Source organism: Ziziphus jujuba, chromosome 5 (genome assembly GCF_031755915.1).
Source record: "Ziziphus jujuba cultivar Dongzao chromosome 5, ASM3175591v1".
Classification (NCBI taxonomy): domain Eukaryota; kingdom Viridiplantae; phylum Streptophyta; class Magnoliopsida; order Rosales; family Rhamnaceae; genus Ziziphus; species Ziziphus jujuba.
This window is the reverse complement of record NC_083383.1, coordinates 25,596,803-25,613,445: the sequence shown is the minus strand read 5'-3', so window position 1 is coordinate 25,613,445 and position 16,643 is coordinate 25,596,803. Positions and strand designations below refer to the sequence as shown.

The 16,643-nt window shown below is 31.6% G+C and overlaps 1 protein-coding gene across 1 annotated transcript; it reads right to left on the bottom strand.

Annotated features, from left to right (window-relative positions):
• Positions 1–6,235: 6,235 nt before the first annotated feature.
• On the bottom strand, positions 6,236–12,200 carry LOC125423036 (protein PIGMENT DEFECTIVE 338, chloroplastic). The gene is made up of 8 exons (XM_048476107.2): positions 11,008–12,200; positions 10,774–10,848; positions 10,629–10,700; positions 9,745–9,825; positions 9,514–9,611; positions 7,557–7,682; positions 6,954–7,002; positions 6,236–6,844 (listed from the first exon to the last, which is right to left on the bottom strand). The coding sequence occupies exons 1-8, from the start codon at positions 11,929–11,931 to the stop codon at positions 6,668–6,670; spliced, it is 1,602 nt and encodes a 533-aa protein (XP_048332064.1). The 5' UTR covers positions 11,932–12,200; the 3' UTR covers positions 6,236–6,667.
• Between the last annotated feature and the right edge of the window lie 4,443 nt (positions 12,201–16,643).

Here is a 16,643-nt window from a genome sequence, read left to right as displayed (position 1 = left end):
AAAACCAATAATAATAAAGAGTTATTAGGGTTTTAAAGGGTGGCGTGGGAATAGAGGAACTTGTATATTGTATTGGAGTTTCTTGGCTGTGAGGATAAAATTGGAATTAAAAAGTGAGTAAATTATTGTATGTTTTACTGTTTAATTACTGCTTGGTAAAGGTGAATATTTAGAAGGGGAAGGCAGAGTGATTTGGTTACCGAGGTAGAGGTGGTGGGTTTGCTTTGGGAGTGGGGCTTAAACAAAATATATATGTAGAGAGAGAGTCACATGAAAGAGAGGGGGTCTTGGAATATATTAGGGATTTATGGCACGCCTAACGATTTAGGGTTTTATTAGGGCTTTAGCTTTTGACCTTATTCTAACAATTTAGCCGCACCATATGTAAACTCTCTTTAATATTACGTTTGAATAATAAAATTTGGGCGCCCATGCATATTTTGATCAAATATGAAATCTTTCGTTTGAATTTTGTTAAGTTTAAAAAATAGTATATACATTTAAAAGCAATTTTAATAGTTTTGTCTTTTTTTTTTTTTTACTGCATTGAAAAGATAAATATAGATATTAATAAAAATATTTTAATAGAAAAAAATACTGTTACATTGTAAAATTTTATTTAAAGGCAAAATTTTTCATAAAAAGTTAATTACTTTAAAAAAAGAAAAAAAGTATAATATATATATATATATAGATATAATTAATTAATAAGCATAAATAACATTGTATATTATTGGAAAACAATTTTAAAATTTACTATATATTTATATCACTTAGATTTAAAATGTCAATTTTTATACTATTTAAATAGTAATTCATATTTACCTTTTAAAATGTTCTCAAAGCTTTTTATACAACAATTACACCATAATACTAGTTTCAAAAAATTAGAAGTCACATCCAATGTATATTTTTATACAAAATAGAACTTTGTTTTTAATCATTGGTTACAACATACACTACTTTTTTTTTTTTTTTATACACACAATATCTTCAATTCTAATCTTTGCAAGAATGATTAGTGGCAAATTACTGGTTTTTCAAATAATGATTTTGAATTTAAATATCTTAGACTTTAACATGAGAGCCAACAAAAAATATATATATATATATATATATATATATATATATGGAAATCAAATCCTCATTCTAGTTTCTTTTTTTGCCAAAATCAAATTCTCATTCTAGTTTCACTAAAAAGAAAAATCATCATTCAAGTGCACTCTATATATATAGGAAAATTTTATTATGTGGACAGTCTACATGCACATCACACCAAAATCAATACTTTTTAAAAAAATAATCAAAAAGCATTGGTTTTGTTGTATATGCTATGTACACATACACAACAAAAAATGATTTTTTTTTTTCCAAAAAATATCAATTTTAATATGGTCTACATACATACAGACCAATCTACATTATAGAACTACTATATATATATATATATACATATATATTACATAATCATTAATTTTTCCTTAAAAAAGTTTGGATTACGATTAGCATAAAAAGTTATGGTTGTCCTCTAAGTTCATGAAGCGCTCTTAAAAAAAATCTTAATGTATTATGGAAATTGACAATGGTATTAAATTTTTTTTTTTGGGGTGAATAACCATGGTATTAATTGAGTGCGCAAAATCCTAGTTGCAGTACATATTGCTTGGGTTTCTCAAGTCAAAATGCTTAATAATTGAGCTCGAACACCCATTACAACCCCTACTAATTTTTCCAACACAATTAATGTCAGAAATTTCTATTTAAATTTTGTGTTTTTCTTTTTTTATTTCTTTAATTGATATGTAACATAAAGTGTTAATTGCAATTTTTATTACCCTCAGCTATAATCTTAACACTTATAGGAAGAGTTTAACGATAAATTTACTATGTTTTTTGTGAAAGATAAAAATTTAAATCCCTCACCTGTTAATGTTCAAGCTGATTTTTAATTTTTTAATTTTTTATATTGCCATTGATATTGAAGTTGAGAAGATAAATATGTAAAACAAAATTTTCCTACCGTAAAAGTTACCCCATCGAAAACATCTGCTATGAAATTCTTGAAACTTTAGTTTTTATTTTCGAATATTATTATTAGTAATTTTGTAATTCCTTCAGCAAAAAACAAACCCAATAACTCCAATTTTTGATATATCATATTTGAAAGAGTATTAATACTTTCATCGTGAGTAATAATGATAAACTTATAGCATCTCTAATGGGTTTTTAATTAATTTCATTTTTACTAAAATAGAGAATTAATTTAAATTAAAATCTCCCACAACTTTTTGTATTTAAAAATTAAAATAGAGAATTAGTTTGACACTCCAGCCAAACTCAAAATATCTCCAAATAAACCTTTAAAATAAAAGGTATATTTTTTTGTAATGAAAAACATTGAAATAGATAATAAAGTTTTGAAATATACTTGAATAGTGCTCTATATCTTTACTCGTTATTTTTATTTTCTCTATAAATATTTATTGTTTCACTTTTAATTTTTTTTTCTTACAAATTATATATTAAATATTATAATAGTGATATTGAAATATGTGATACATTAAATTAAATTGAGATAATATTAAGATAAAGAATAAATTTGACTCTCTATAATTGTAAAATCAAATTTCACTCTTTATATTAACAAGTTAAAATATATAACCTGATAGATTTAGAGAATATGTTAGAAAGGTTTTTACTTTCTAAAGTTAAAATTTTAATAATTTCATTTATTATATTATATTTTTCTATGCACTATTATAATTTTTTTTTATATGTGTTTTTCTATACAAAATAAAAACAAATTTAAAGCATATTGTTTGAGTGGATTTTATTAGTTCAATTCTTTATTTATAAAATTTCTTTAAGATGTTCTTTAGAACAGGAAAATTTAAAAACTAAAAATCTAAATAATGATAAGCCAATCCAAAACACATAAGCGTACATGTTCAAAGATTAATAATTCATAATGATAAATGACATTTTTATACATCAAATCCACTCAAAAACCTCGTTCATCAAATGCTAATTATTTTTAGTTTCTATTTTTTTAAAACAATAATATTGTTTTTCTTTTTGGATTAACGACACTATGCACCCGAGATCATTGTAACTAGAAATATTAAGTAAAAAAAGGGTGATGGAATAAACCTTTATTATTTGGCTTATTTTAATTATTTTTATTTTAGGATTAAATACACTTTGTGTCTTTAAATTATATAATAGTTTTCAATTTGTAACCCATTTTAATCTTTAAAAACTCTAATAATGCACCATAAACTAACATTTTATTTCCACTTTAGTTCAATCGTAAACATCATCCAAAATTTGGAAACCTCGTCCATTTTTATTTGCTTTCGTAAATGTCTCTTATTAAAGGATATGTGATTTGCACATGTGGCTTTTTTCAGTCAAATTTTGGATGATGTAAACAATTGTATCAAACCAGGATTAAAATAATAATTTACAGCGTAACGATTATGATACAAAGTAAAAAAACAGTGTATTTTATCCTTTATCTTATACAATCATTCGGGCTTACTCAAAAAATGACTTGAAGGCCCACATTCTTACTCAACATCAACCAAATACTTTATCGTAGGGTGTTAAAAAAAAAAAAAATTTCAACCAAATCTAAACCTTATGGGTCTAATGGATATTGAAAATTCATCCGCATCCCTCTCTCTCTGCGACAATATATATGTATGTAAACTTAAACTTTGATCATATAGATCTGGAAATCATACAAATTATTGGGTGGCTTTGCAAAATGCATATGGATTTGCAAATCCATTTCTTGAATTTGACGTACCAATAACATGGCATTAATGTCGAAATAAATAACTTTCTTAGCTATGTAAAAGACAACAAGTTTGATTGTCAAGCAAGAAATTCTCATTAACATCATGCATATATATATTTTAATTCGGCTTGTTTTGATTGCATATTTGCAAAAGCTAAGGTTTAAAAAAAATAAATAAATCGATGAGAGGGAAGGCAGGAAGAAGTAGCTACCCTGTCCAAACTCCTAAATAAGAAGCAAGACACGCATAAAAAGGGGCTTAAAGTCTACGTTATATCTTTCATATAATTGCATACTCTAAAACAAATCTTTGAGTTGTTAATAGTGGATTCCACTTACTCTTAACTTTGAGGAATTTTGGATACTTGATTTATGTCAAAATAGTCCACTGACATATGTAGGATTTCAAAGTTTAATGTGATTATTATATAATGCTTTCCAACTTGATAATTGATTGTGTTTGATTATGAATGATTTATTATGTATTGCATTTTTAATACAATAATACATCCATGTAGACAATAAGCATTTATGGCTTACATCTATATTTTTACAATAAGATTATTAATATCAAATTATCTACTATAAATATGGTAAAATGACATATAACTATTTTATTGGATTGTACTGAATTTCATTTATCTTTTAAAAAAATTTATTTATCCTATCTAATCAATATTAATATTAGTTTAAAAAAACAATAATATGGTATTCTACTATATTATTTAGTAAATAAGTTGATGAACATATTTATACTTGACACTGTAGCATTATTATGTTTTTTTGGTGACAAAGATAAAGTTATTTAAATGTTCATGTGCTAATAATAATGATTTATTGAGTCACATGTGAAAATTTCGAAAAGAATTACCCGCTAAACACATGGAACTGGAACAAAGTCACAAAAGTGAGTGGTAAGAGAGTTGTGTAAGTTCAAAAAAATACAAAAGCATTTATGGAAAATTTGCATAAGTAGAAATTTATTGTTATACTTTTCCCCAAAAAAAAAAAATATCTAAGTTATATACAACTACCAAGTAGTCTCTGATGATTAGAATGGTATGTTGAATAATAACAATTTTGTAGTAGAAAATAAAATAAATTTCAACAGTTAAAAAGGATTAGGGACCATGTAATTTATATTATTATCATAATAAATATATGTATGAAAGCATATAAAATTATCACACTAGTATCTCCTAATGTTCGAAGTGAACAACCTAGCCACAGTCAGGCTGACTTTAGGGTACTACCTATTTTGGCTTTTAGTGGTCATCAAATATTAATTCATGGAGCCCCAAACCCTATTTAATTAGGTTGTCAAACTAGCATACTTAAATTGGACTTCTATATATATTATATGTAGAAGTTTATAAAATATAAAGGAACAAAAAAGAAAAAAAAAAAAAAAGAGAGCATTTCTATCCAATAGTGGAGAACATGAAGAGGACAAAAAGAGATGTCCCAAAAGATAACCCACAGCTTCATTATTATCCAAGTATAAATTACATATATATATATATATACACACAAGTAGTATTATAGCAAAGTAATTGATTATGTGGGCTACAGTTATTAAGATGACTTTCTACTGAAACAAAAAGCTTCAAATTCATGAAAAATCTTACTGAAATGCTGCTTTCTTTGGCCAGCAAGATGGAGGCCTTTTCCAATCACACTTAAAATTTTCCCACCACCAAAAAAACCAAAAAAAAAGAAAAGAAAAAAAATGCTTTTATTCTTTCCCATGGCATATTTAAATACCAAGCAAAAAATAATATTTTTTAAAGCAAGACATCACTCTATTTCAACTTATTATTATTATTATTATAACACCCTAATGAGAAATGTCAAAAATAGCAAATGCCAAGATTTCAAACCTTATTATTATTGTTATTACAATTTTTTTGCTACCATAGTTCATTCTATCTCAAAATTGAGAGCCGAGCGTATCTGAAATTTTTTTCCCCTCAAAATTGACTGTTTTCAAAGTGCCAAATATAGTACATTAAATGGCACCTCCACTAGAGATGCAAAAGGCAAGCCAATGCTAGATTTTAGCATTGGCATCCTTTTAGCATTCCATTGGAGATGCTCTAAATCATCCTATCCTCAACTCATACAATTATAGTGTTAATTACTACTATTATGTTATCAATGTTGATGGAAAAATAGTATATTGTCTTCAGGACACAGCAACTGGTCTGGCCTTGCAGATTTCAACCATAACTTAAGAGGTTGAGCCGTTTTGCAAAGAGTTGAATCACAGAGGTTCTTTATCTAACATTTTGGCTAAATAACATATTCCCAGAAAAGCAAAAAGGAAAAAAAACAAATATATATATATATATATATTCCAAAGCAAAATCAATATGACATCAAAAGTATTCTCTATGAAATTAAATTAAATCTCAGATAAGAAGACTTCAATCATGATAATTCATTCTGAGTTTTTAAATAAAAATCAAGATGGTGGTCATATAGCTACCATTTCGTCCATGTGCAACAAGCTAACGGTGTAAACAAAACATTACAAGAAGAGAAAAGAAGCCTAAAACAAAACTAAAGGATTAGGACATTTCCATCATAAATATGTGACTGTTAAATCTGCTAAAAGAAGAAAATATGGTTTTGCATTTCGGTTTAATATTAAAACTAGGGGTGTCAAGTTTTCTTCTGTGTATGATCATCTTATATTCTCTCATGCTCTCAGTTTTTATGGATTTTAAAATGACCCAATGAACTAAATGCAACATATGAAAAGAAATGACCTTTCCTCTTTCTTCACAAGGCATGTGGCTATGGGGAGGATGCAAAGGCTTTATGTCCCCCCTTTCCTAAATTTACTATATAGCAGCCTCAAGATCAGTTTGGTTCACTTTCTCTTTCAAATTTGAACCACCTCCAATTTGCATACATGGTTGCCTCATTATCAAAATTTAGAGCATTGCCTGGAGAGGGTTCTGACCTGCGAGTGCCTAAAATAGCAGGTAGCTTTTGCCTGTATTTCTTTGCCATCATTTCAGCCTCAGAAAATACTCTCTGAAAAGAGAAAGAAATTTTAAAATTAATCTGAAACTTGAAAATGGAAGTATTCACAAATCAGATATGATTATTACTACTATGAATAACAGAAATATAATATTAAGACCTCCTTGTCTGATATAAAGAGGCCAGGCTCACTTTCCAGGTCTGCAATACTGCAAACAAAAGAAAATTTGCAAATGGAATTATTAGAGGCTAGATATTTCTCCATATAACAGGATTCGTTTACACAGGCAACAAAATGCTCAATAAAAATACATAATGAATCAGACCAGAAAGAATCAAACTTCCTTCCGGTAGTGCAACTACATCAAATCTTTAAAACTTAAATGTATGTTCATGTATTGCGGGGTTGTAGATAAACCTTGGTGACCAAGACAACTACAAAAGAAATGTAAACAAAACTATGAACCTAAAGACAAAATAATACAAGCACAAGTGCTGATGGCCAAAGAACTGTTGCAAAGGAGGCATCCCAACATTTACCTCAAGTCCGAGGTGACAGGTATGAGTTGGAGATGGCTGAAAGAAGGTTGGGTCCAGCACACACAGACACACACAGACACACATACAATTCAAGGCCACAAAACAGCAATACTTAAGCATCTAAAGCGAGTATTCAGTGTGATATAGCTAAGCAAACCTATCAAGGAGATTGATGCATAATAAAACACATGAAACAGAAAAAATAGAGTCCAGTCCTTTATACCTGAGAGAGATTTTGTCCGGAAACATTGACTTCACAACTAGAACCTTAACCTTCTCATCAACCGCAAGCATGTCACTGACAGAAGTAATTCGGGCTCGTGTGATGTTTGAAATATGCACCAGGCCACTGAGAAATATGAAAATGGTTTAGACAATTCTCAATCAGTGATAAACAGAAGAAGATATCAATAAACAAGCATATAGCTTATTTCGTACAATCAAGGAATCGTCAGAGGAAAATGAAGCAAAAGAACAGAGCACAGAAGCTGCAGCATATTTATGCTTTTTACCAACAATATGGCACTAAGGATGAGAAACCAGGAAAAAGCACACATGCATTTTATATGTATGGAATTTGTATTTTTGCTTTATTCTTTTCTATCTATTATACAGGTGAATCAAATATTTTAATTGCCAGATCCATTGTTATCTAAAGCTACGTGACATGAAGTCTTCACTTATCCCTGCCATATCTGTCTATGGAAAGATCACACAAGTAACAGCAAAGCCACCTGGCACCCAGAATAAATGGAAAGCCTCTGAGAAACTGTCACATCTAACACGTGGATAATTGGATTGATCCTCCATTTGACATTATTTAACAATATCCAAGTCCAGGTCTACACTCCAAAATAACGGCTAAAAATAAATCAAGGAGTTGGAAGGGAATCGATATCTTCCCTAAATGACCAGACACAGCTTTGGTAATTTGATGAGCACAAGCTTGTCACTTCACCGCATCATACTCTCAACCAATATTTTAGATGCTGACAAGCGTGCAGCTACTAGGCATCTTATATGACATCTCATATCAAAACATAAACTAGAATAAGAAAACCTAATTGAATACTTCCATCTGATCTTCACTGTTCTGCTATGCTAGAAGAACTTAACTAGGATGAAGTAAAACTTTGATAGAGGACGAAATATACATACGAAACAGGAGGAGTCGGAACTTGGACTCTTGAGTAAAGCAAGTTTCTGTGGATGCTTCCTGTATCAAGTCAGCAATGAACTCAGCCATGTAGACCAAGTTCCATGTTGCCATGATACAACTACAGCGAGTTGCACCTACAGCTAAAGTGTTTTGAGAAAATTGGCATAGGAAAAACAAAGTAAAGTTTCAAAGGAGGAGTTCATAGGTGGTTTGGTGCTGAAATTAGTTGAAAGATTGATAAATTGGAGCGCAAATGTCCTAGAAGTGGAGTCTATCTATTGACTGGATGAAGAAGATGCAAGTCATTTTGGTTCACCAATGGCAAGAAGCTAGGATGAATTAGTTTTGACTTCAGAGAAATCCAGGTTTGATGGCAGTATTGGGGACTCCAAGTTTTGCAGAACAATTTACAATTTGTTTCCTTCTAGCTTTATTTATGACTCTTTGTCATGCATCAATGGAAACACCTGAAAGTGTTCTTATAAAGTTTCTACTATTGCTTCATGATGATGATTTCAACTGTACCATGAGAGTTTAACTCTACAGAGTCTTATTCTCAACCAAGGGAGTATTATACTGACTGGAACCTTAACGTGTGATAGGCTTTCAACTCAATCTAACAGCCTACCCATCAGGTTACATATAAAATAATAATAATAATAATCATAACAAATAAAATCGCATGCAGAACTGATTGAAAGGCTATGAATGTCTAATTGTCCCATGGCACTTTCACTCTCCCTCATAAGGGGTAAGGCGTGGAAACATTTAACAATTCCGCTTTGAAAGCTGAACCATGACAATCATTACTGACAAAATTGATTTCACATCGATCATAAGAGTTACTACACTTTTCATTAGTTACATTCTGTATGGAAAAACAATCTACTCCTTTATGCTTTGTAAGCTCATGGAACATAAGTTATCAGCAATGTAATTACTGGCTTGAATAACATAATATATTGGTAAGAAATCTAGGTGTAGCCAATATGATTTGAAAATAATCTTACAATTTCCTTACCTTCTGTTTGTGTCAGCTATCCTTATCTGTGCTCCATATGGAAAAATTCTCTTAACCGTTCCATCTAAAAGTGTTCCTTCTCTAAGATGTAACATTTCCTAAAACGTTAAAATAAGAACTCAGGGGTCTTTTCATAAAAAATAGGAACAGAATATTCAAACAGGAAAAACAATAAAAGAATATGGCAAGCAAAAGACGGAAAGAGATTTATAATTGCATTTGAAAACTGACCCAAGCTTCCTTCTCACTCAGTATCAAATCATTCTTAGTTTCATCTATTCGTGTAATCTGCACATACATCTTGCGCCCCACCTGTCTCATCAAAACAGAAACACCCAAATCAGTACCACATAAGCATACACATATAAAGTCACAAAGAAATTAGCCAGAAGTTTGATCTAAATTGTCATGTGGTCTAGGCATAAGTAGGATGACAATTTTGATGATCTGTGGACATGAAAACATTGTCGGGTGCCTGTCATTGGCATGGGATTCCCTACTTAACTCTCAAAATTGCAAGTTGGCAGCAATTACGTTTTCAAATTATGCAAATCCAGTTCTTCTATATCCATCTCTTTTTTTGCTGGAATTTTCTATATCCATCTCAGTGTAACATCTGTTATCCTATCAAACTTCCTAAAATGGGTAAATTAATCACAGCCATTACCATATAACATCACCCAGTCAATGTTTTAAAAGATAAAAGGCAGCCTTGAGGGTGTTTGTCTTGATGGATTGAATTCACTTCAAATTAGGAACTCAGATACATGTAAATGAGTTGAAAAGTGATAATAAATAAATAAATCCAAGCCAATACCAAACTGGGCTTTATGTGGAATGTTGTATCATCCATATCACAAACATTCTGTCAATTATATCTTCTAATGTATCGAGACAAGTTCTATATTGCCAGTATATCAACAGAATTTCTTGCATTTGTCACAATTGTTTAGAACTTTGGAACAAATACCTCCAATATATATATATATATATATATATATGTGTGTGTTATGTATAGAACTTTCTACTTATTATCCAGCTACACAAGACTTCTGCTTTTATAAACATTAAGGTACAAAGTATTACACAAAACTACCTGAATACTTATAACTTACATTTTCCTTCAACTCAGTAAAGTTGTTCACTCTATTCAATAATTCAGCTTTTGGAAGAAAAGCTCGCAAGCCCTGAAAATCCAAATTAAAACTATGTAAGCACACACAAAGTGAATGTATATACATTCAGATCAGATGCACAAACCTCAATTCTTGTGAGAAGGCCCCCAGTATTCCACTCTGTAATTCTAACCTCAATTGGTTCATTAAGTTGTTTTATCTGCCCAAGATGAAAAGCTTCAACAGATTAAATCAACAGTCTGTCCACAACTAATATAAGGCAACACCACTATCAAGTAACCTTCTACACTTAGAAGGGAACAAAAAGAAAGGCAAAAAAACACAGAAAAGAAAAATAACATAGAAGCTAGAAAAGAACCTGCCTCACTCGATGCCAAGCAATCCTCCGGAAGAGCCGTCTTGTAGAAAGCAATGGTCGGCCACTAAGTGTCCTACCAAGAACCTCAGCAAATAAAACGGTTCCAGTCTCCACTACAGGCCTCCCTGGCAATGGTACCCCAGTTAGAGCTTCATCATTTTTCACAATTCCCATTTTTCCCGGAACCAGAAATTCCTCAGCATTCTTATTCATATCACATAATATGAATTCCAATTCTTTGCCATACAAAGGTAGAACCTCCTTAGTTAACATTGTACCCAATAAGTCAGCCCCAACATTCACATCAAGTTTATTCTCATTCCCAGAAACAACAACACCTACCACAAAATCACCCGGTTTCGGCTCATAATACTCTACATGAACCTTCTTAGCTTCCTCGTTCTTGTCATCCATATCACTTTTTCCCTCGGGAATTTCTAATTCACTTTCCTCCTTTTCCTCTTCCACATCCTCCACAGAATCTCTAGGCTTAAAAAACTTCAAAAAAGGCTCCAAAGCCTTGTCTTTATCAAGTTCTTCACTATCTACTTCTGAAACAGACCCGTTTTCAAAAGGTAAGGGAGATGGCTTATTTAGCAATCCAAGCTCTTCATTCTCTACAATTCCATCCTCTTCAGACTTATAAGACAAATGGGCACTCGAAAAACCATCAAAAGCCTCGTTCCTAGAGCAAAAGGTAGACAGAGTACTTCCCAAAGTTGGCAAATTCGAAGCAAAATTGAAGCTTGAAGACGACCCAGAAGAGGAAAATGGACTAAAAGGAGAGGGTTTTGAAACTGAGCGTTTGGGGATGCTAGAAAAAGTTGAACTTTGAAGTCTGTTGTGAACGATATTGAAATTGTTAAGCGTAAGTAATGAGTTTGGAAAGCCGAAAGACTTACAGGGGTGAAGAAGGATAGTCATCTTCTTCTTCTTCTTCTTCTTTATGTTGAGCACCTCATCAGCTGCTCTGCATCACAAAGACTCTTTGGCAAGTTAGGAACTGGGTTTTTTTGTTTGGGCTGCTGGAGTGGCTTATTGAGCTTTACCAGGTTCTTCTATCCGTTTGGTCTTCGTTATTTCGCGGAGTTTTGCTCGCCGGAGGGACAAAGTACGTGGGGGGTTTAAGCCCTCAAGGCCTCATGGACCTAGCAAAGCGTGGATTGGGTTGTCTGTTCATTTCAAAAATGGAAAAGAACATAGGATGGTGGTGGAGACAAAAAGCTTTGCTTGGTGTCGTTTAGCTCTTTAGCTGTGTCGTTTAGTTCTATCACCCATGAGCTTAAACACACCGTTTCATTCAAGTCCTTTATTTTATCATTTATTTATTTTGAGTGCTATTTAGATAGTAGCGTCCTTTTGTTTTTGTATAAGGCTTGTCATCTTTCCCTGAGAAAGGCAGACCTCATTGTTTTGTTATTAGAGAACTTTCTTGAAGCTTAAGCTTCTTTGATGAATGAATGAAATTCGCTTCTCCACTTGATTCTCCGATACTTTCAAGAGTAATTTAACTAGCATTTTCCCTTATTTTCACTGCTTACTATGTCAGATGGATTGGGCTTAAACTTGCATAATCACTTTCTTAAAAAGAGTTAATTCCAACCATAAAAATTCATCCTTTATGAGAGACTGCTGCTTTTTACTAGGTTAAAATTGCTCCTTACACGACATTAATAAATAAAATTACCAAAAACCCTTTGGATTTTCTTTTTTTCCTTTGGATTTTTTAAGCAATGATACTCGTACAGCTACTACATCCCTAAGATTCATTGACCTTGGGCAACCTTCACGGTTGGCCACCGACAATAAGAGTACACTGGTGACTTTAAGTCAAATTACTTACCAACAAAATATTTACTTCATTGACAGAGAGAGACACAAGCTATAAAAGAAAAAGAGAAAAAAAAAATAAAAATCAAAGCTACAGTCATTGATGGTTGCCGGTGGTATCCTTCAGCCATGGATGCTACTGAAGAAATAAACGTTTATCCACATAGCATGAAACGGAAGCCCAATATGTTTCTACGTCAAACCACCATATGGATTCGTAGGTCTAGTAGTCTTCCCATGGATGGTTGCATGTAAGTGAGTGGCATTGGAGAATGATGGAAACGAAAATAATTTTTTGTTTTTAAAAACTCAGATGGAAAAAATATAAAAGTAGAAGGGTATTTTGGTAATTTTAAATTAAATTGCATTCTAGGTAGAGTTTTAAGTTGTGTGAAAAGCAAGTCTTTTTATGAAATTCATATGCAATCCTACTATCATACAAGAGGTGGAGCGGTGGTAGGGTTTTGAGGTTGGCCATTGATGATGGTTTGCTGTTGCAGAGAGGAAGGAGGTGAGCGTTTCAGATCTGGTAGCTTGCTCGTTGACTCTATTTATTGATACTCTAACGTTTACTATAAACAAAACACTTTTGTTTTATTCTAAAAAATAAGTGATCGTCATTCTATCTCATGGTTAAACATCGATTCAAGCAAATTTATCTCTATGAGAGTAAATTATAAATGAATAACATGTAAAATAGTATTAGGTAAAAAAACTACGAGTTTTATTAAGAATTATATTATTCGTATTTTTGCACCTTCATTGTTTAGCTTGATTTGCTTGTCATCATGGAAAATTTGATAATCTTGGCTTGATACCAGATTTTATTCAAACGAGTTTGATACAATTTATATAGAATTGGAGGAAGTATAAAAGGTAATAATGCTGTACGAAATTTTCATTTAAAAAAAAAAAAACTTTAAAACACATTACAAGTATTTTCCAATATTGGGTGCTTGACTTGTATGCATGATCGGTTGATATAGGAGTTCTCCCTGCTAGAGATGATTCCCTTTAACCTTTCTTGTTTAGCTTGATATATTATAGACTAGGATCTGTTTGGTATAACTGATGAAAGTAGAGATTTAATATGTAAAAATTTATATAATAGATTTTTTTAAAATTTTTTTTTATTAAAAAGTTAATAAGTGTTTGGTTGTAAATCATAAAACTGCATTTAATGCTCAATGAATTTCTATATATATACTAAAAAAGCTACATTAAATACTTATTAAGTTTTCATATAAATTAAAAAAAAAAATTTTTTTAGAGAAGTATAAAAATTGGACTTCTCTAAAATAATTTAAAAAAATTATTTTTTTTTGTCAATAAATGTTTGTTGACTTTTGCCAAACACCAATTTAATATCATATTTTATTTAAAAAAGTATAATAGAATTTATATAGAATTAGAGAAAGTATAAAAGGTAAAAATGCTGTACAAAATTTTCAAAAAAAGAAAAGCTTCAAAACATATTAAGTATTTTCCAATATTAGATGCTTGACTCGTATATATGCATGATTGTTTGATTATAGGAGTTATCCATGCTATTGTATCTTAATTAATGAGTGTTCATCCCATCCAAAAGTCAAGCCCTTGCCCCATATAAGTGGGGTTAAAGCGGGGTACCAATAAAAAATAAAAGAGTACCCTGCCCAGTAGTCTATGACCCGGTATCAAAGAGCAACTGTTGGGTACAGAGTTTAGTTCTCGGCTTCTTTTCTTTAGCCTCCCTTTTTTTGTCTGCACTAATTCCTTTCGTTACAAGCTTTGAAATCATATTATGGGGCTCTCTTTTCTCAACAAAACCATTAAATACTAAATAATTTTTATTATTTTTTGTGGCCATATTTTTAATTACTATATTTATTTATGCTCAGCATTTCCTTTTTATCTAACAGCTCCAACGCACCACCAACCTTCATCCCCAAAGACCACCAACTTTAGATGCAACAGCAGGGTTTTTGCTGAGGAGGTGGTGGCAGTGGCTTGTTTCCCATGTAATTGGAACTCCTTTTCTTCAACACACCTTTGAATAACATATGCAGCCGGAAACTCATCACATTTTTAATTAAGCCTACCAGGTCAACTTGGAATCAAGGGGTTTCGAAGAGTCAATGAAAGAATTCTTGCACCAATGAGAATGGGGAGGGTGGGGTGAAATTAAAAACAAATATTAAAAGATATTAATTTTTAATTCAGAGGGATATAAGTGGTAATTCATGAGTAAGGTGGATATTTTTCTTTTTTTTTGGGAGAGGCATGGGCATTTTTGGTTTTTTTCCCCGTTATGATGTCTACCCTTCATAGACCCATTTGAAGAAAAAAGTTCTCCCATTCCAAAGCATTAGATTTTTATCCACCCTAACTTTAAGAAACACTATTCCTTAAATTAAACAAACGTGACAATGAGTTCATCAAACTGAAAAAGGATAAGAGGGAAGATCAAAGAGAGAAAGGACGAGAAGCTATAAGGATTCCCTTAGCTGTGGAAGTGTCTAAGACACAAAATTCTAAGCCACAAGCACAATGGAGGCCCACAGCTCTATCTGAGTAATTATGGTAGAATCGGCCGAATGGTAGAGAGTAGCATTCATCGTTTCAAGTACTGTTTTCTTAGCATAACTCTTGGACATATGGTAAGGTATTTGAAAGACAAGAATTATATGGGATGGTCGCCAAAGATGTGTACCGACTTAAGGATGAGAGATAACACCTGTTTTTGTGCTTTTGATTATGATATTAGACATACGACTCAAGATTGTTGCCAACTTAAATGGAAGGTCTAGAACTTGACCAAGCAAAACCTTGAGTAGTCAAAGGGAAAATGGGAAGAGGAGTTACCCGAAGTACCCTGCGGTTGGAACTATGAGAACCTCTAAATCTCTAATGCCAATTCTTTTTTTATTTTTTTTAAAATAATGTTTTAGCATTACGTAGACATGAATATTAAGTTGCTGTTTTCGTTGTTTGTGTTGTTTCATAAAGGGACACTAGTCCTTTATATCACATTTTTCAATTAATAAAATATCATTATTTTCATTCATATATTTCATATTTTGTATGTGCTTATTTACCTTAATGCATAACCTTCAAACAAAAATGATTCAGCATGGCACAGTCTAGTCTGGCTTAATCTAATATAGCTACAAACCATCTTAGTATAGTAAAATGACAAGCTTTTGGATTGAAATAACTACAAGCCAGTTATAGATTAGAAGAACTAAGAGCAGGAGGATAGGTATAAACCTTTCCAACTAGAGAAAGCTGCAAACTAGTATTGGGCTAGTAATGGTGATGAACCACACGTAGTTTATAGGGTCATCAATGACTGATTGGTCTAACGACCTTGTATAAGCTTTAACCAAAACAAATAGATTGTGGATAAAAAGAGAAAACTAACAGCCAGTAACGAATTTGAACTCTATATGGAATCTCGTAAACCGAAAGTACCTAAGTATATCTTTCGAAATCATTATTTATTAGCCTTGGTAAATACGTCTTTGGAATTCCTTCAATATTCAAAAGTTTATAAAGGACACTGCACACCTCTAAAATACAACTCTTATATGATGCTTGCCACCATCACTCTACCTTTCTATTCACTCTTAATTATTTTGTAAAAATCTTCTAAGTATTTCTTTAGGAAATACTAAGTTAAATTCGACTTACAATCATCATTAGTTCTCTCAAAGTCACTATTGTCTTTTGTAAACTGCCTCTGTATGGATGATTAAATGTTTTCGCTTGGAAAAATAGGGTGGACACGAATCTAGTTCTGTTTGGTTTGATATTTTGCCTATAAT

What these genes read in the sequence shown, in the direction of transcription:
- LOC125423036 (XM_048476107.2), bottom strand. Translation starts at nt 11,931, where the DNA reads ATGACTATCCTTCTTCACCCCTGTAAGTCTTTCGGCTTTCCAAACTCA. An exon ending in TTACTGAGTTGAAGGAAAAT is followed by an intron (nt 9,826 to 10,628) that starts GTAAGTTATAAG and finishes TTGATGAGACAG; the next exon opens with GTGGGGCGCAAGATGTATGT. An exon ending in TGAGTGAGAAGGAAGCTTGG is followed by an intron (nt 9,612 to 9,744) that starts GTCAGTTTTCAA and finishes TTAACGTTTTAG; the next exon opens with GAAATGTTACATCTTAGAGA.